Here is a 21,681-nt window from a genome sequence, read left to right on the forward strand (position 1 = left end):
AGGGGAAATCTTCCAATAGGGACATTAGTTCTGGTAACCTGGTGGTCCCCAAGGAATTCCCCTAATTTGCAGGTATTTTATCTCACTTCCTGCTTTAGCTATGGGACAGGAAGTGAAGGTAAATCTCCCCAATGGGACGCAGATGGAAAAAAAATAAACTGGCGCGAAAAAAAAAAAAAAAAGAAAAAGATTTGCTTATAGTACTACTTTAACTCTCCGGCATCTACCAAAAACTATAATCATAATTCACCCATCGTTTCTCATATTACCCGTCAGACCACTAGGCCATTGATTCTAAGCTCATCCCTGTCCGCGAGGTAAATAAAAGCCTTTTTACCACAACTCTCTAATGGATTGCAAAACGTCCTGTGATAGCAAACCATTGCCAGTAAGTGCACAATGCAGGGTGTGTAATAAGGAAGCTTAACCAAAGCCATCAGGGCCATAAACCACATCACAAACACATCCTAGAGTGTGTAAAAATATAAAAACTGCGGCCACATTAGCATTTCCTGACTTACTGTAAAACCGCACGAGGGGACATTAGGGAAAAGCTGAAGCAAGTGACGTGATGATAGCAATGGCCTTGCAAGGCCACTGGGTTCGGCTTTGTGCAAATAAAGCTTCTTACGCCATAGTCTGCAATTGTCCAGACCTCGCCATCACACGGGAGGAAATGGATACTCATCAAGTGGCTCGTTTTACAATAACTGACACAGCAATTCTTTCACGAAAATGAGAACTGTGGTAAAACTTCACGTCTGGCTTAAAATAGACCTTCGGGTCATGCACCAGGCTGATGTATAGGAAACCAAAACAAATAAATTTGTCATTGCACCACACCGGTTCCTATGGATGAGCATTCAAGGTTTTAGAACAGCCTGGGAAAATGTATAAAGTCTTTCCCAAAGAGCCTCTTTCACCTGTTCACTGAGTTTAGGCCAGGGTTTAATTGCTTTATGGGTCCCTTTGTTGCAGGGATCCTCAAACTACGGCCCTCCAGCTGTTGTGGAACTACACATCCCATGAGGCATTGTAAAACTCTGACATTCACAGAAATGACTAGGCATGATGGGAATTGTAGTTCCTGAACAGCTGGAGGGCCGTAGTTTGAAGACCCCTGCTTTATTGCTTTATGGGTCCACCAATAAGGAGATTCAACCTCTCCTGGTGATCCACACCTGCTTTCCAAAGATGATCTCTTACTTCAGGTTATGTTTTAAGAGGAAATTTAGGGAAACCTTCCCAAAGGGTGACATCAAAACCAACCATAAGTCACGAAATTCCAAAAACACAGTTGTTTTTGAAAGGACGTTTCTGTGTATAAGGCAAGTAAAATTCAGGTTAGTCGTCTACGGGATTCAAAATTGTGAGTTTAGTGGTCGCGAAGTCCGAAAGGTTGACGACCACTGGTCTAAGACTTCCACTCCTTAGGTCTTCCCACCTATTATGCAGCTAACCCATAAGGGCGCCTTAACATCCCACAAACATCATCCATTTGGATAGTGATATACAATAAAATAATAGGTTTGGGACTTTGAATGAGGTACATACAAATGATGTGCCTCCATCCCTATTGTATAAGAAGAAAAAAAGGTTTGGGACTTTGAATGAGGTGCGTAACCAACAGTTGGTATCTTGCATATAGAAAAACACTAAAAGAATAACCGCGCTAGTGCAAAATAGTAGCAACTTCAAGTGTGACCGCACCCAGAAGCAATATGTGTACAATAAGGCTCCTTTCACACTATCCATCCGTCGGACGGATGCCGTTTTTCTCAGCGGGGGATCGAGCCGCCGATCCCCCGCTGAGCAGGAGGATAACAGCTGTGTCTCCGCGCTGTGTGCGGAGACACAGCTGTCAGTTCCCCATGCATCTCTATAGGGGAAATCGGATGGGAACGGACCGTCGGTCCGTTCTCATCCGATCCGATCAACGGATGGAAAATAGGGTTTCCATCCGTCCAGATTTGACGGATCGGATCGGGTGTTAGCAGACATGTCTCCGCTGCCATCCGATCCCCATAGGAATGCATGGGGGGACCGTTCAGATCCGCCAAAAAAACGAACAGGCGGATCTGAACGGTCCGCCTGTGTGAAAGGGGCCTTAGTCGCGCTAAAGATATGTGATAAATGAACTAAAATTAAATGTCCATAATAAATGTCCATAAATTGATGACGAAATAAAGATGAATAAAGATGTCCACACTGGAATCCCTATGGTAATGTGTTTACCAGAAAGCTGTAATAATGGTGCCAATAAAGATCAAGATATCCCAATGTGGATGAAAGCCTCTATCGAAGTTGCAATGAAGACTCTCAGGGGACCATGGTGAGTTGAGATTCATGAAATAAAAAAATAAAAGCCATAGCGTAAAACCAAACAAAAAAAAGTAGGTGAGAGAGGTGCACTCACAATTAAAAGTGTAACACCTTCACCAGTGATAACGCAGGAAACATCAAAAGATGTGTCAGACACATGTAAATACTTTTTACCAGAAGCTAAATAAAACATCACGTGGTGCCCTGACCACTGAGCTGGTGACGTCAGTGCTGCCAGTAGTCGTAGTAATAATTCATGCCACCTGAGGCTTATCCGCCCCGACTGGAATACCACACTGTTTATCTCCATATCTGGATACATAAATAAATGTGTAATTCCAACCAGGATCCGGTAAGGAGCGTCTAGATTGGTGGTGGATATCACTGGCCCCTGTCTGTTGGCACTACCTTGGCACACCCTGATGGTATAATCTTTACAAGTGGTGTTTCATTTAGCTTCTGGTAAGAAGTATTTACATGTGTCTGACACATCTTTTGATGTTTCCTACGTTATCACTGGTGAAGGTGTTACACTTTTAATTGTGAGTTCACCTCTCTCTTTCACCTACTTTTTTTTGTTTGGTTTTACGCTATGGCGTTTATGTTTTTATTTCATGAATCTCAACTCACCATGGTCCCCTGAGAGTCTTCATTGCAACTTCGATAGAGGCTTCCATCCACATTTAGATATCTTGATCTTTATTGGCATCATTATTACAGCTTTCAGGTAAGCACATTACCATAGGCATTCCAGTGTGGACATCTTTATTCATCTTTATTTCGTCATCAATTTATGGACATTTAATTTTAGTTCATTTATCACATATCTTTAGCGCGACTTATTTTACACATCTTGCATATAGACATGGTATATATTTAAGTGAAAAAAATAATATTGTTAAGAACAATTATTTTATTGGGTAGTCTCATCAGCAGATTATAAAAATATAACATAATTACTACAATTCATATAATAAATTATATACATCCACGATACAGGTGAGCCATAACCCACTGATAGGGATATGTGAAATTGAGAGCCAATTTGTGAAAAATCACAATCAAGTTACAATGTTGGTCTGTGATAAAGAAAAATAAGTATAAAAACAAACATCTAAATACATGATTAAAACATAAATATTGCACCCTGTACTGCTCTACGCGTTTCGTGGAATTCACTCCACTTCCTCAGGAGCAGGCGCAATCCATGTGTCTACAAAAATGTGTATATATATATAAAACAATGTAAACAATGTATCTGAATGATTTGCAAACAATATATTAAAGAAACCAAATTAGAGAGATGCCCTTTACAGGTTATTACTTACAAATCAGCTCAAACTGTTGACATATGGTGTATAGGACCAAAGGCCATCTAGGAGGGATACACCAGGAACTGTGGGAGTGATACCCATATACGTCAGATAGAGATGCAAGGACTGCAGGGAGTGCAAATCTCCATAAGGGGATCACTGGTGACTTTGCAAGCCGTCCACATAGGGTACTATAAAAAAATGTATGTGATGTATATAGTTGTAATGCAAATTTAATAGTTATTTGGGTGACCTATACAGTGTGGCTGACAGTTGGATCCCGAATCCAGGAGAGAAAAGAACCATAGAGTGAGTGTGGTCGTGTGCCAAAATATTAATATGTGATTAGAGAATCCACCATAGCATAGACAGTGAACTCTAGTTATATGTGCAAAGTATATATTTTTTTTTTTTTTAAAAGCCCGTAGCGTGTGAAACACACTCAAAAGACTTCACCCGGTGCATAAAAAAGTGCACACACACAAACGTGAGGAACACAAAAAGTGCACAGGGTGTGCAAACAAATGGTCTTCCCTCCGAAGAGGTAGGACCCGAACCTCGATCCCCCGGGGCGCAAGACTCCTGGCAGGGATTTAAGGTACTCATGGTCTGTCTGGCCGAAACCAGACTGACCCCGTTCTTCAGGGGGACTGCCGAAACAGCCCCCACCGAGTACTAAGTGGGGCTCCCCCGAAGGGAGACCCCATGAGAGAGGGCAGACCAAGCCAAAAGGCCATATCCGCCCCCTCCCAAGACTCAAGGTAGGGCCCGAGGACCCACACCCTACAAGTCGTGCAGGTGAAAAAAGGTGATAGAAAAGTGACAAACTACAAAGAAAAGGCACACACAAACAAAAAGGTGGGGAAGGGGAAGTGGGGAGGTGAATTAGTGCCTAAGTGAAAAACAAAGGCAGGCCTTCCGGCCGGAATAAAAATTCCTCTGGTCGAAGCCAAAAGGCCTTGCCCAAGAGGCAGGTGCTTAAAAAAGTGTGCGTAGGTGCAGTGACCATGGTGCCGAAAAACTCAAGGCGAACTGCCCCTCACCAGTGAGAATTAAGGCACCCCTGGGCTGCCACCCCAGGGGCACATACACTACGGGCTTTCTCTACCCCGGCCCAATGGCCAGACCGAGTGTAGCCCTATCCTACCAGGAGGCATCAGAACTTTGGACAGCTTAGGGAGAACCTGCCTTCAACTGGGGACAAGCCTTTTGCAAGGCCAGATTCAACCCAGGAGGAAAGGCTCCCCCACCGCCACCGCCGTTCCTTACCAATCACATCCAGGAGCAGTACTAACTGGCCGCAGATCCAGTTTTCTCGCTCCCTTCAAACTGGTAGGGGCGGACCCATTCAAATCAGGAAGGCATTGGAACCCTCCGGCTTTCTCTGGTTTGGCCTACTCCGGTCCTCCAGTTACGCCCAGAGCGCCCCGGTTAACTTCGGCCACCACCGATACTAACCTTCAGGTTCCATTCCAACACTGATAAGAACAGATACTACACTTGATCTTAGCCAAAAGGCCGAGAAGCGATGTGCAAAGTATATGGTACGCTTACCCAAAGTGAAGAGGAGAAAAGAAAAATTGGAGTAATGTCAAAATGTGAAACCCTGGTAGAAAAAGCCCCACATGGATCTTATAGAGATCAGTCCTTATGTGTGTGAAAAAGATTGAGTCAAATGAATCCATGACCAGCAACTAGTTTACCTTATACTGTCTTATGTCCATGATCAAAAGTACGGTGCCAGATATGTCCAAAGAAAGTGCAAGTGAACGATGCAGTCCCAAAGAGGAGGTATAAATACTAGGGGTGCACCGATCCGACTTTTCTAGTCCCGATACCTGGCTTTGTGTATCTGCCGATACCGAACTACACACATACACTATATATATATATATATATATATATATATATATATATATATATATATATATAGTATATGTGTGTGTGTGTGTGTATATATATATATATATATATATATATATATATATATATATATATATATATACACATACACACACACAGTATACAGTAATAGAAATAAGGGTACTTGCAGGGATTTTCTTGTAGGCACTGTGTCTGTCTGTGGCTGGCCTGGGAAGCATGCGGCTGCAGTACAGAGCAAAGCCTCTGCTTCATGTGTATGGCTCCTCCATTCACAGGCAGAGTGCATCTGATATCACTCCGCCTGTGAGCCGGTCCTATACAGGAAGTAGCGGCTCCGTGCAAGTAAGGAACGGCTGAGCCGGGACTCAGCAGACACAGCGGTAGGTTCTGCTACGACAAAACCGGATCAGACTGTGGACCTGTTCATTTTACCTATCCAGCTATTTAGGCAGTATCGAGGCCGATATCTGATCCTAATATCGGATCGGTGCATCCCTAATAAATACAGGCAACTCCCAGCGTCATGCGGATGTTCTATACGAGGCGGTGCGTCATCACCTGATTGGCTGTTGCCGATCAGGTGTTTGACGTCCAAGAAAAACTCCCTCGTGGAGTAAACACTAATAACCAAGTGTTGGCACGTCGGCACCATCGTAGTGACGTCACACTTCCGACATGGGAGGCGTGGCATCGATGCGCTGCGGCACATCCCACCCCAACCACCACATTAAGGAGAGATAAGGGGGAAGGGGAGGGCGGCCAGAGCACATCGCAGTTACCGGAACTAGACAAAACCAGCACCCTATCTGTCCACAACAACATGGGGGAAACAAGCTCATTGCTGTAGGGCTAAATAAAAATAAAGCTACCGTATTTATCGGCGTATAACACGCACCTTCACTTTAAGAGGATAGTTTCAGGAAAAAATGTTTTAAATATTTAAAAATAAGAGTACACTGCCCTTTCATTAAACAGCCCCCTATACATTTCACAGTCCCCCCCATGCACAGTTCCTACCCCCTTTTATTACAAAGCCCCTTTTACAGCCCCCCTGCACTCCCAGGAGACCCCCAATCTCCTGGGACAGCCCTGACAGCGTACTCTAAAGTAAAAACAAAATCACTGCTAGCCCCTTTCCATAGATGCTTCCTACATTGTGTCACTGTTATTGTAAAACGATGCCTCTAATTACCTCCGTAGCTCCGTTCTTCCATGGCCGGTCATGTGACTGCTCTCCTCTGACGTTTAATGGGCAGTCATGTGATCGCTCTCCTCCACCAATCCAAAGCTACACTCAGAGGAGGAGGAGCGGGGGGAGGATAGCAGCCAGCAGCACGAACAAAGCTTACAAGGTATTTAGAGGCACCGTTTTTTAATGACAGTGATATACTGTAATGTAGGTAGGATCTATAAAAAAGAGCTGGCAGTGATTTTTTTCTTAAATGCAGAGTACGCTGGCAGGGCTGTCCCAGGGCCAGGAGAGGCGGGGCGGCCGGCCTGCCACTCCTCCAATGTGTGGCACCCGGGGCGGACCGCCCGATCTCCGCCCCTCCCTGTTAGAAAAAGAAATATCGGCGTATAACACGCACCCACTCTTTGCACTATACTTTCAGGGGAAAAAAGTGCGTGTTATACGCCGATAAATACCGTAATCAAAATACAGCCATGGGAGTCTAATCAAATGGAAGTATAATGCAATAACAAAACAAAGTGGGGCCAGCTCTCTTGATCAATAGATAGGGCTGTCACACCCTTGATCAACAGATAGAGCTGTCACACCCTTGATCTATAGATAGGGATGTCACAAGAAATACCAACTGTGGTGACAGGCTCCCATCCCTATAATCATTTACAAGAAAAGAAAGATAAGAAAATAAATAGAATTTGGATAGTGATACAGCATAGAGGCATGCTCATAATCATTAAAAAAAAATACACCAAAAGGGAAAAAAATATGTATGGGAATCTCAATTCCTTATTGCAGAAATTGGTACAAAAATATTCAAGTATAATAATTAACCCTCCCGCTTAATGTTTATAAATTTTTTTTTTTGTACCAATTTCTGCAATATGATATTGGGATTTCTAAATATATATTTTTTTTCCCCTTCGCGTATTTTTTTGATCGATTAGTCGATACAAACCACTTGGGGGTGTAATTTACCGCTGTTTCCCAGGGTTCTTTTCCGTGGTGGTTGGGATTCGAGCCAATGCCCTAGAGCTGGTAGGAGGAAGTGCTAACTACTTATTCACTGTGCGGCCCTCACCTTATGACACCTAAAGTATAACTAAAGGAAAATTTTTTTAAGATTTGGTTATTATTAATATACATGATTTATATAGCGCCAGCAAAATAAAGGTAAAACAGAACAGTTACAATAAAATTTTATATAGGAGGAATCAGAGGGCCCTGCTCATTAGAGCTTACAATCTAAAAAGGAAGGGCAGGGCTGCTGTTAGAAATCACAGGGGCCCCATACAGCCTAAGACCCCGTTCACCCTGGGGCGACTTGTCAGGCGACCTGGTCACCTGACAAGTCGCCGTGGGTCGCCTGCCATAGAGTAGCACAGGACCCGTTCTAATGATATGAAGCCCGTGCAGGTCTCTCCGAGGTCGCGATGCGCGCTGTGCACCGCGACCCCGCAGGTCCCCCCCGGCAAGTCGGGTCGCTGCAATGTGAACCGGCTCTAAATGGCAGGGCCCCCCTCCCGAATATATCAAGGCAATATTTTCATTGAAAATACACTAAAATCATTATTAGCGGACACAAACATAACAGAGAACCTGTGTGAATTAGCCCTCTTTAATTGTTTTTTTACATTTAAAATAAAATTATATATCTTTTAAAAATGTTAAAAAAAATTTTAATTATTTATTACAATGTTTAATAATTATATATTTTTTTTTTTACAAATTGCAATTTTTTTTACAGGACAGGGAAGCCTGCAGCGCTGTGGGGGGGAGTCAGAAGCAGCCAGAATCGGTCTCGGAGAAGAAATTACAGAAACGATGCCCTCTGTCTGTGTCTCTCCCCGCAGCAGCTAAAAGCTGGCAGGAGGGGGGAGAAACTAACTTTCAGCTGCCGTAGAGAGCCGCACAGGGCTTCCTTCTGTAATTGCCCCTCCCCCCCCAACCGCACTGATTCCCCGTGCTGTTGGGGCCCCCCTGTGTGCCCGGGCCCCCTACAGGAACTCTGGTGTCCCCCCCTATCAGCGGCCCTGAGGAAGGTGAAACAAAGGGTAATAACTGTGGGGAATGAGCTGATGGAGAAAATAAAAGTACAGTTGCTAGGTGGAGGCAGAATAGGCCTCTCTGAAGAGGAGGGTTTACAGCAGGGATCTTCAAACTACGGCCCTCCAGCTGTTGCAGAACTACAAGTCCCATGAGGCATTGTAAAACTCTTGACATTCACAGACATGGCTAGGCATGATGGGAATTGTAGTTCCTGAACAAATGGAGGCCATAGTTTGAAGACCCCTGGTTTACAGGGATCACCTAAAAGTGGACAGAGTAGGAGATAGTCGGACAGATTGGGGTAGTGATTTGCATAGGATGGGAGAAGTTCTGGAGGTGAGCATGGGATGAGATGACAAGGGAGCTAGAGAGCACGGGGTCTTGGGAGGAACATTGACTGATTAGGTTGATATTTTGAGACTAGGTTAGGAATGTGTCTGGGTGATATCATGATTTTTTAGTTTTCACCAGAACAGGAATACATGGGAAATCCTCCAATGGGAACACTTGTTTCTGTGATGACTACGAGGGGATTTCCATCACATTGGAAAGATATCCTTTCACTTCCTGTTGAGTCTACAGGAAAATCTCCCTAATGAGACGCGGACTGACAGCAGTTTCACCCAACCCTTCTTGGCTTTACCTATACAGTGCTGACTTTTCCAACATATCTGAACAAAGACGAGCTCTTCCTTCACCCAGTGCCCAAAGATAAAGGTGATATACATAGACATATGACACATATAAAACGGACATGGTGCCTCATAGATGGACATGGATTCTCCTAATCCAAATGAATGAAAATGCAGGTTTGTCCCATGAAAAAAAGTAAGTACCCCCCATTTACCACTATAAATCCATGAAATTAGAATCTGGTGTTTTGAATTGGGTGCCAACGATTACAACCTCTACAGGTTGGAGGAAATGGTCTTATATAAACCTCACTTGTGTTGGAGACCACGCTGGACAGACTGGTAGTGAAGCACTGAAATTTCAGCCGCCATAAAAAGGGTTTTCAGCGTTGTAACCGAAAGAAAAAAGGTGCCGATAAGGGCTGCCGAAAACTAGAGGTGCACCAAATAGAAATATCGGTGCCGAAACTGAAAATTCAGGATGCACTTGGCCAAAATCAAAATGGACAGTTTTGAAAATATATATTTATTTTTATATACAATTGTATTAAATATCACTTTTTAATAATATCATGAATGCAAATGAATATGAATGTATTGTCGGCCATTATTCGCACCTTTAGCACAAGAAAAGCCCAAGAAAAATGCATCCCTTTAAACTCTATGTACCGTATATACTCGAGTATAAGCCGACCCGAATATAAGCCGAGGCACCTAATTTTACCACAAAAAAGTGGGAAAACTTATTGACTCGAGTATAAGCCTAGGGTGGGAAATGCAGCAGCTACTGGACCACCACGAGACCTAAAACAGGGGCTGCAGGCATGGTACAGGAGATGGCACAGGTCATGGTACAGGCATGGCACAGGTCATGGTATAGGCATGGCACAGGTCATGGTACAGGCATGGCACAGGTCATGGTATAGGCATGGCACAGGTCATGGTATAGGCATGGCACAGGGCATGGCACAGGTGATGGTATAGGCATGGCACAGGTGATGGTACAGGCATGGCACAGGTGATGGTACAGGCATGGCACAGGTGATGGTACAGGCATGGCACAGGTGATGGTACAGGCATGGCACAGGTGATGGCACAGGTGATGGTACAGGCATAGCACAGGTCATGGTACAGGCATGGCACAGGTGATGGTACAGGCATGGCACAGGTGATGGTACAGGTCATGGTACAGGCATGGCACAGGTGATGGTACAGGCATGGCACAGGTGATGGTACAGGCATGGCACAGGTGATGGTACAGGCATGGCACAGGTGATGGTATAGGCATGGCACAGGTGATGGTACAGGCATGGCACAGGTCATGGTACAGGCATGGCACAGGAGATGCAGTGTTGCGGGCATGGTACAGGAGAATGTCCTGTACCATGCCCGCAGCACTGCATGAGGAAATGCAGGGGCTGCGGAGGAGTCTCACTTACCTGTCGGTGAGGCGCCTTCGATTTAAACACGTCACCGCGCATGCGCCGCTGATGCTCGGGAAAGCTCGTACACGGTCGGCTATTCCCGGGCATGCAGTGCATGCGCAGTGACATGTCGGCGCCGGGCGGCGCCCTTTTTAAAAAGCAAGTGAGCCAGTGACTCGAGTATAAGCCGAGGGGGGCTTTTTCAGCATGAAAAAACATGCTGAAAAACTCGGCTTATACTCGAGTATATACGGTATGTGTTCACACTGATCTATTACCCTTCCCTCGTGGCCTTGCTTGCTGCATTTTTGGTCAGGTAAAAATACCATTTTCGAGCGATGTTTCAGCCTACGAAATTTCAGTGAATCTCTACCGTAAACGCTCGTGATTTTAGAGTGCATATGGTATGTTTTTCATAGGTCATGTGACTCAAAAAAAGCATCAAAAACACAACACGGGTGCATTTTTGATGTATTCTTGCTGTGTTTTCAATGCATTTCAATGAGGTGCATTTTTGGTGTGTTTTTTTTAACTCCCAAATATGCACCAAGCAGGATTTTTAACACCACTTCAATTTAAATTCATGATATTAAATTAAAAAGTCAAATATAACACAATTATTTATAAAAAAAAATATATTATTTTTAAAAAAATATCGATTTCGGTTTTGGACAAGTGCATCCCGATTTTTTGGTTTCTGCGCCAGAATTTTCCTTTCGGTGCACCACTACTGGCTGGATTGGTCACTGGTCCTGGATAGGTATTCATGTGAGCATAAAGGAAGGAGTGCCTTCCGGTGGATAGTGCTCAGTGATGGATTATGGCGATGGGACCTCTCGGGATTGGGCTCTGCCTTTTCTGTGCGACCTTAAAGTGATACTAAACACACACTGTTTTATATCCATCCTCCCTTCTATTTCTGTATGTGAATGACAGCTCTGTAATTATTTTAATTACAAAAAAAAAGTACCTTTTTTCTAATTGATATCCAGCTGTCACATGTCCCAGTTCTCCCCCAGCCTGTCTGCAGGGAAACATAAGCAGGAGGAGCTTCTAGCCCACCGCTACTGGTCACATATTCAAAATAAAAGAAACAGCCTTTGGAATACAGAGTAAGAATAAATAATTAAAACGGTTTTAAATTATCATACAAATATATATTTGAAATCAAATCTTTCATATTTTTAGGAAATAACATGGTGTGGGCGGATTTCTGCCAGTCACATGCTGTGCCACACCCCTCCAGCCTGTGTCTTTGAAGAGGGAGGTGAAGCCTCCATCAATTTACATGCAATATCTTGCCCCCATTGAGTTTAGCTGGTTAGTGGGCGTGGAGGAGGGAGGGAGTGAGCTGTCGTTTACCACTGTGTATACGCCCACATGTGTGACTCTCTCGTCACATGGGCTGCTCAGATGTGATAGGGAGGAAATGCTCAGCATGGAAACTCACTGAAAACTGAGCATGTGCAGAGCTGCCACCACAGCTGCAAAATCTCTAGCTGAATTGGAGACAGGGACAGAAGGGGGAGATAGAGAGCAGCAGGATCAACCAGGTTTTTTTTTTGCAGAATACAGAAAACAAATCTCATAGTGACTGAGTGAGTATGAACAGCATTGGACACTAATTGACAATTTTGACACTAATACAGTGATCAGTGCTAAAAATATGCACTGTGACTGTACAAATGGCATGGAAGGGGTTAACATTAGGGGTGATCAAAGGGTTAATTGTATGCCTAAAATGTGCTTACTAACTGTGGGGGGGGGAGGGAGAGGGGTGCATGTACCATGGGTCAGGCAGAGATCAGTGTTCTTGCTTTGCAGAAAAAGGGATCAATATCTTCACTACTGACAGAACGGCGTTCTGCCTTGTTTACATATGAAGACCGCGGTTTTGCTTCTGTTCCGAACATAGAGTCCACCGCACCCGCTTATTGGCTCCTGCTGTGTCCAACCAGACTTGACGTGTGCCCTGACCCAGAAGTGCAGGATCACCTACAGGTACGTGATCCTGCACGGATGAGCCGTCTTGCCTATACAGTTTGTAAATATTAGCAACATGTACATCAAGCCAACGTGTTTCGGGGAAATAGACTTCCCTTTCTTCAGGGCTGAATGACAGGATGCCGGCTTCAGTTGTATAGGCAGAAACGCGTTGGCTTGATGTACATGTTACTGATTTTTAATACACGTCCACGAACCATATTTTAGAAGTCACATTGCTCTGGACGTCGGATGCTATATAAACCTCAGACGTCTAGGATCTGGTGTTCTCTTAGTTATTGACATGTCAAGATCAAGAGATCTTTCTAAGACCCTCAGAAAGATATTAACCACTTCCCGACCGCCGCATAGCAGATTTACTACCACATAATATATACTTCCATCATCCAGTCTTGTGGAAGCAAAAAATGTTTTCTTTTCCCTTGCATGTGATTGGATATTTTTTGCAAAGTGAAAGTGGTTCTAAAGGCTCAAGGTTTTTTAGAAGGTAAAAAACTTCCTTTGAGCAGCAGCCTCCCCCCCAATATGTACCTGAACCCGATCTTCCTCCAGCGATGTGCTTTCCAGGGGATCTCCCTCCTCATTGCTCATTGGCTCCCGCTGCTTTCAATCACAGCCATTGAGCCAATGAGAAAAGAGGGGGTGGGGCTGAGCCATGGTTCTGTGTGTGAATAAACAAGCAGAGCGGCAGGTCATGAACAAGCCTGCTTGAGTGCCCCCATTGCAAGCTGCCTGCTCTGGGGGCACTCGGCAGGGGGGAGGGGCCAAAAGCGACAGCGAGAGACCCAGGAAGAGGAGGATTCGGGCTGCTCTGTGCAAAACCACTAAACAGTGCAGGTAAGTACCTATAATCATTTTTTTTTTGCTAGAAAACTACTTGGAACCCCCAAACATTTTAAATATATTTTTAGAAGAGACCGTAGAGAATAAAATGGAGATTGTTGCACTATTTTTTTATCACACCGTATTTGCGCAGCGGCCTTCCAGATGCAATTTCTTTGGAAAAAAATCACTTTTTTAAATTAAAAAATAAGAAAACAGTAAAGTTAGAACAATTATCTTTCACATTATAGAAAAAAATGTTACGCCGCGTAAATAGATACCCAACACGTCATGCTTCAAAATTGCGTATGCTCGTGGACTAGCGACAAACATTGGTACATAAAAATCCCCGTAGGCGAAATTTTAAAAAAATCTACAGGTTACCAGCTTAGAGTTACAGAGGAAGTCTAGGAGTCAAATTATTGCTCTCGCTCCAACGATCGCGGCGATACCTCACATGTGTGGTTTGAACACCGTTTACATATGTGGCTTGGGTATGCGTTCGCTTCTGTGCGCGAGCTGACTAGGATAGGGCGCTTTAATTTATTTATTTTTCCTATTTATTTTTACAGATTTAAAAAAATAATAATTTTTTGATCATTTTTATTACTATTACAAGGAATGTACACATCCTTTATAATAAAAATAAGCATGACAGGACCTCTTCATTGTGAGATCTGGGTTCAAAAAGACCTCAGACTTCACAACTACACTAAAAAAGAAAAGAAAAAAAAAAAAAAGGTCTCTTTAAACCAGTTGCTAGGAGACGATGTTTGACGTCGCTCCGGTCCTCCAAGACCATAGAGTCGAGTGGGAGCCATCTTGCCCTCACTCGACTTCCTGTCCGTGAGGATCGCGGACCGGATAGTTTTCCCCGCTGCCGGCGGGTCCGGTAAGCGGGGAAAATGAACGGGACACGGGGGGGGGGGGGCGTGGCCACCTCTTCCGCCACACCCTAAGGGTGATTGCGTGGTGAATCCGCAGCTGGGACCACCCTTATCTGAAAGAGGACTGCCCACCGTTTCGAAAAATACCGGGGTTATGGCAGCTATCTGCTCCCATAACCCCAGTATTTAGTGTCAAAGTACCGATGTAAATCGACGGTGGGCGGTCCGTTAATGGTTAAAAAAAAAAAAGAAAGCCTTTATTATCAGCTTCACCTCATTTACTAAGCTCTGGAGCAACTGCACTTGCAGAGTGCACAGTCTACTTGCCTTTAGTAAATCAACCACTCTGTATCCTGGGGCAGTGGTCCTCAACTCCGGTCCTCAGGGCCCACTAACAGGCCAGATTTTAGGTATTACCTTGGGGAGATGCAGACTAGAGTACTGCAATCACTGAGCAGGAAATGATATCACCTGGGATGTATTTCAGTTATCTTGCAAATCTGGCCTGGTAGTAGGCCAGGGTTGAGGATCACTGTCCTGGGGTACAGAAAGTGCTGGGAGATCAAATATTTCACAGTTGTCACAAAAACAGGACAAGAATGAAGATCTTTAGATGGGGATACTTTTTTCCTAAGACAACTTATCTTTGAAAAGATCTCCTCCCACTTCCTGTTGTATCTCCAGGCAGAAAGTAATGCCTCGTACACACGCAACGATTATCGGCCGACCGATCGTCCGACTTTTGTCCAGAGTGGTGTTTTGTTGGTTGAAATGTGCTCTAGACTGCACACAAATTTTCTCGGCCAACAAAAATCAACTTCAGAAGTGATGTCATGTGTTGGTTTACTTTCCGTGTGTTTTTTCTTCTCTGAGCATGCCCAGTCTTGCTCATCAGATTTCTGTCTGCCGAAATCTGTACTGACTGACGGAAAATCGGCCGTTGTGTTGACGGCCAATAAAAATTTTATAGCCTGCACACCAGATTTTATTCGGCCGAAAAGTCGGAGTCGGAAGCATCATACTAACAAGCCGACAATTGGCCGATCGGACGTTGGCCGAAAATTCCCGGCCAATAATCGATGCGTGTGTACAAGGCATAAAGGAAAATCCCCCCCAGTGGGAGAAACCAAAAAAGCTTCCGGAGTCTGTCCTTCCATAAATAAAGGAAAGGTTTGGCTGTAGGTATACTTTAGGCTTTATTCAGGCTCCCAGATGCCTCTCATCCAGCTGGTATGCTTCTATGGATGGAAAGACTGTGCTCAGATGGATTCAATGAATTACGTTGCTGTGGCAGCAATATTTGTGAAGGCCCAAAGTCTGAATTTCCTGGCATGACATCTCCATATCACCGTCACCTATTCCCCTTGGGGGCGCGCCTGCTGTTTTCTCAGAAGGGATATAAATAAGTCCATCTGTCAGAGTGGAAGTGATGGAGGAAGGGGGGGGGGGGGATCGTGTGAGGCAGCTGAGAGAATGCTCAGAGTTGACTTAACAAGCCACCGATAACCACAGCAGAAGCATGATTTGGCAGCCACCGAGGGGGATTCTCATTTACAAACACTTCTGGGATGACAAAACCTCAAAAGCTGTAAATAGAAAATAGTCCCACACCTCTGCAGAAATACAGCGAAGTGCATACAACGGAGGTCCACCTACGTAAACAACGGGGGTCTGAACAGGCAGCCAGCCAATACACGTATTACATGAGCTCTAGTGGTAAAAAATCCTAGAGGCTCATTAAATGAGGTGAAGGATGTTCTCGTCACCGGCTGGAAAGCCATGGGAACCTCTATCAGGTTTTTATTGCAGTCTGTGTCTACACTAGGGAAAATTTGGGACTCATTCACATAACTAAAGAGTGCAAGGGTGTACAAGTGTCCAGCGGTTTAAAGTGGTTCTAGAAGCAGAAGGTTCCGAGCCCTTGTCAGTCGACCCTGAGGGACGAATAAACGTATGAACCGAGGAGGTAGTCCCACGTCTACAACGAGGTTCCTTGCCCTTAGTAGCCTGCAGAAGAAAAGTACTCTTTCCCACTGTGAGACCTTTAACCACTTAAGCCCCGGAAGATTTTACCCCCTTCCTGACCAGGGGGTATTTTGCGATTCGGCACTGCGTGACTTTAACGGACAATTGCGCGGTCGTGCGACGCTGTACCTAAACAAATTTGACGTCCTTTTTTTCCCACAAACAGAGCTTTCTTTTGGTGGTATTTGATCACCTGTGCGATTTTTTAATCATGCGATATATAAACAAATAAAGAGCGTAAATTTTGCAAAAATAACAATATTTTTAAAAATTTTTTATATGAAATTCCCAAAAAAAAAAAATGTAAAAATCTAAATTTTTTAACATTTTTGGCCAATTTGTTTTATGCTACATATGTTTGGTAAAAAAAAAAAAAAATTGCAAAAAGCGTATTTTGATTAGTTTGCGCAAAAGTTATCGCATTTACTAACAAAGGGAAAGATTTTTGTAATTTTTGTTGTTTTATTTTTTTTAACGCGTAATGGCGGCGATCTGCGATTTTTTTTGCGGGACTGCGACATTGCGGCGGACAGATCGGACCCTTGACTGACATTTTTGACACTTTTGGGGTTACCAGTGACATTACTGCAGTAATCAGTGCTATACATATGCACTGTTACTGTAAAAATGACACTGGCAGGGAAGGGGTTAACTGTATTGGCGAGGGAGGGGTTAAGTGTGTCCTAGGGGCATGTTTCTAACTGTGATTGGACATGGCTACTAGTGTAAAAACAGAGATCAACGGTCCTACATAGTAGAACCGTCTGATCTCCATTTTTACACAGGGGAGAATGACAGACGGCTTGTTTACATTAGCCGCCTGCCTTTCTCCCTTCCCGGCGAACGATCGCGAGTGACCGGTGGACATGGGGTCCGCTGGTCACACGCACTGACTTGTTAGGGAACGAGCCGCGGCTGTGCCAGGCTAGTGACGTACCGGTACGTCACTTTGCCTGGCCAGGGCTGACCGCCACAGTATATGTACTTGCGGCGGTCGGCAACCGGTTAATGAGGTGAAGGATGTTCTCGTCACTGGCTGGAAAGCTTTAGATAGTGTATGGAAGCCTGAGAACCTCCATCAGGTTTTTATTGCAGTCTGTGTCTACACTAGGGAAAATTTGGGACTCATTCACATAACTAAAGAGTGCAAGGGTGTACAAGTGTCCAGCGGTTTAAAGTGGTTCTAAAAGCAGAAGGTTCCGAGCCCTTGTCAGTCGACCCTGAGGGACGAATAAACTTATGAACCGAGGAGGTAGTCCCACGTCTACAACGAGGTTCCTTTCCCTTAGTAGCCTGCAGAAGAAAAGTACTCTTTCCCACTGTGAGACCATTAACGAGGGTAGCCCCAAACAGGCGATCCCCTTGAACGTCTAAACGCCACTTCCATTGCACAACCTGATGGGTAGCGGCATTCTAATAGAACACTGGCACTGGGTACAATGATTATTTTCTAAACATGCACTGTTATTCACACGGGATGCAGCCAATGACCTCTCTGAAAGGACAACATACCCGTCCCGTACCTTCAGGCTGGGTTCACACTGATGCCAATTGGATGTGGGTTTCCCCGCATCCAATTCGCATGACAGGAGACTGTGACCAGCTCTCAATGAAGCCGGTTCACACACCTCCAGGGTGGCCGCGAAGCGCACTGGAAAAGGTTTCTGTGCGTCTTTGAGGAAACAAATAGGAAAAAGCGCTACTAAGTGTAGTAAGACTTAATCAATGTATTGAGCCCCCAATCTGGGCTACCCACATGGTAAAGATAAAAACAAGCTCAGCTGTAAATGCTAGTCCGGGGTGCCAAGTCGATAGTCCACCCACAGCACTGGAAGGATGGGAGAAACGTCTCTGTGATGCTGAGAGCTGATGGAGGAAGTCCGCATTAAAGGCTTCTATCCCGAGTGGAGATGCAGCGTGGCTCCTTTCTCAAAGGAGTGCACATGCTCGGAATCAGGACAGTGCATGCTCCGGAACGCGTTGCAAAGCATCTTTGGTCCACGCTTCGCTCCACCTGGGATTCAAGCATTTACAGGGTACTTCATCAGCTCCCGGCATCACAGAGTCGATTTTCCCATCCTTCCAGCGATGCGGGCGGACTATCAACATGGCACCCCGGACCAGCATTTACAGATGAGCCTGTTTTTATCATTACCATGTGAGTAGCCCAAATTGGGGAATCGATAAATTTATTAAGTTTTACTACAATTAGTGCTGCTTTTTTCTTTTTGTTTCCTCCCCTATCTCTTAAGAGTCTGCTACAACTCTTAGAACAGCTTGCCCGAGTGTGTGGACTTTTGTTTTTATCAATTGAACGCTGACGGAGAACTTTATGCCTTCGTGCCAATCCTGTGCATCTTTTGCTCCGTTTCAGGTCTGGATACAAGCAAAAATTCGAACCTGATTCGTACCTAGAACAGTGAATAGGAACGCACCAGACAACTGCGTGCACGTGCATTTTTTTTTCTATTTTTTAGTATATTTTTTTTTCTTTTTTAAACACACTGTGTCCAGAGCAAAATAGTGTTACTATTAGGGATCGACCGATTATCAGCAACACCGATATATCGGGGGCAGATATGCACTTTCCCCGATATATCAGAATCAGCCCCTGAGGTTACCGATATTTCAGGAAAGTGCTTGTACCACGGAGTGATGCCTGCAGCTAGAGGCATCACTCCGGTACCGGCGTCCATAGCCGACGGTCGGCTGACTTGTAATGACAACCGATGCGGCTGAGAAGCCGCTCGGCTGTCATTACAAGGAGCGGGAGGGGACGCCCCACCAGGAGACCCGGGCATCCTACCTCCACCGCTGCTGAAGAGAAGACCCGGGTCTCCGACTTGGTCGCCTGACAAGTCGCGGTCGCTCGCCATTGAATAGTACAGGACCCGTTCTAATAGGAGCGACACAAGTTACTTAGAAAAAGGGTCCTGTACTACTTTGGGGTGACCTGGAGGCGACTTGCATTGACTTTAATTATATGAAGTCCCTGCAGTCTGAATGGGTGCTTACTGAAACTGATTCATTCAGTTTGTTTTGTTGTGATAAGCTGGGATTGACCAGAGCTAACTCACATTGACCAATCACAGCTAGCAACACAATTGCACACAAAGGATGGCATGAAAGGAAGCCATCCATTGTCATGTGATTGGTAACAGCGGTCACATGGTACCAGCAGCGAGCTGGTACAGTGATAAGTCGTCGGCTGTGTCCACCGGACAGATAGCACCTCGGTGCCTTTGGAGGGAACATCATATGAAGCAGGAAAGTACTGCCCTGTGGTGGTCTACTATAGGCCGGATGAGAAGGTGTTAAAATAAGCAAATATAATATATATTCCTATCTTTTCACTAATGCTACCAGCATGTGTAAACTGTTAGCGCCGGTTCACACTGTTCCGACTTGGTCGCTTGACAAGTAGCGGTCCATGCTGTGCAATCGAACCGTTCTAATAGGAGCGACTCAAGTCACTCCGACTTAAAAAAAGGTTCCTGCACCTTTTTTTTGCAAAGTCGGATCAACTTGCATTGATTTCCATTATGTGAAGTCGTTGCAAGCCGCGCCGAAGTCACGGTGCACGTGCAACTTCATTAGTCGCCCGAAGTCGGGTCGTATCAGTGTGAACCGACACTAAGTGCCATAAAAGTCTTGTATAATAGTAATAAGGAATAAAAACAGTCGATGAGGGAGTGAAGTTCCCATTTAATGTGACATTTTCTAGAAAACTGTATAATCCCATGCACTCCCTCTGTTCCCCCGAGGAGTCACCTGATGGAGCTGCTGCTGCAGGTCCTGGTTCTCGGTCACCAGTGTGATCTGTGCCTCCAGGTCCCGATGGACCGACCTGTACCCGAAATTTGGAGAGCCAATGAGAGTGAGGCACGGCGTGCTTTTACCTGCTGGATACAGCCACAGACCTGTGAAGGGTGACAAAAAAAAAAACAGAAGCCACAGAATAAGCAAAGGGAAACTGGTCCTTTCCTTTCACGTAATAAATCTCATTATGAGAGAGATCACATCGCACTAAGAGAACAGAAATGAAAAATGAAAATGTACGATGCACGTCAGTTGTCTGTGCACACACACAGGCCGGCTCTTTGCTGTGGTTTCCTGGCAGGGTGTACAGCAGGATTTACAGTCACTCGACTGTCAGGTTCAGCCAGTTTCACAAAAATCGAGACACCTGAGCTTCAGTTCTTTGTAACAGAGAAAGCAGAAGAGGAACAAAGGACCTTTCACACACACACTCTTCCTGCCGGCCCGGGCTTGACGAACTTAGTCATCTGAACCGCGGCCTTGTGTTATCTGGAACCTGTCCCCAGCCACATTTACATTTTCCTTATTACTGGGCTTCCTTCAAAAGTTCAAGCAAAGAAAAAACAAATAGGAGGCTGGGGCCCAATGCGGCCAGGAAACCGGCATTTATACTGTAACCTGAGCCAGGAAACCGACAGCTGGATCTCCGCTGCTATAGGCGGGAAAGGAAACCTGTACAGAGAGAGAAACTTTTTACCGCACCTTCTGAAAATGCTGCAAAACAAGACCACAAGAGAGTAAGAGTTCATTGTTAGAGCTTACAGTGCATATACATTACAGCATATCCACACCCAAAAATGCAAAATGTCATATACAGTTGTGCTCATAAGTTTACACACCCTGGCAGAATTTATGATTTCTTGGCCAATTTCAGAGAATATGAATGATAACAGAAAAACTTTTTTTTCACTCATGGTTAGTGTTTGGCTGAGGCCCCGTTCACACTGGGGCGACGCTACTTGCCGGGGCGACCTCATAGGTCGCGGCGCACTGCTCGCACCGCGACCTCGGAGCGGCCGGCACGGACTTCATAACATTGAAGTCTATGCAGGTCGCTCCGGGTCGCCCCAAAGAAGCTCCGGACCCTTTTTCTAGGTCGGCTTGTGTCGCTCCTATTAGAACGGGTCCACAGCTTCTCTTTGGAAGGCGACCTACGGCGACCTGTCAGGCGACCAGGTCGCCCCAGTGTGAACGGGGACTGAAGCCATTTATTATCAAACGTGTTTACTCTCTTTAAATCCTAATGACAACAGAAACTACCGAAATTACCCTGATCAAAAGTTTACATACCCCAGTTCTTAACCGGTTCCCGAC

The 21,681-nt window shown here is 45.0% G+C and overlaps 1 protein-coding gene across 1 annotated transcript in view; it reads right to left on the reverse strand.

Moving 5' to 3' along the window:
* The window catches only part of PGS1 (phosphatidylglycerophosphate synthase 1), a 168,584-nt gene that overhangs the window by 31,395 nt on the left and 115,508 nt on the right, over positions 1 to 21,681 (reverse strand). The window contains exon 8 of the mRNA XM_082271494.1: positions 20,320 to 20,468. Coding sequence (XP_082127620.1) covers positions 20,320 to 20,468 — 149 coding nt within the window. The remainder of the gene's footprint in view (positions 1 to 20,319; positions 20,469 to 21,681) is intronic.

Source organism: Pelophylax lessonae (assembly GCF_965119305.1).
Source record: "Pelophylax lessonae genome assembly, chromosome: 11".
Taxonomy (NCBI): Eukaryota; Metazoa; Chordata; class Amphibia; order Anura; family Ranidae; genus Pelophylax; species Pelophylax lessonae.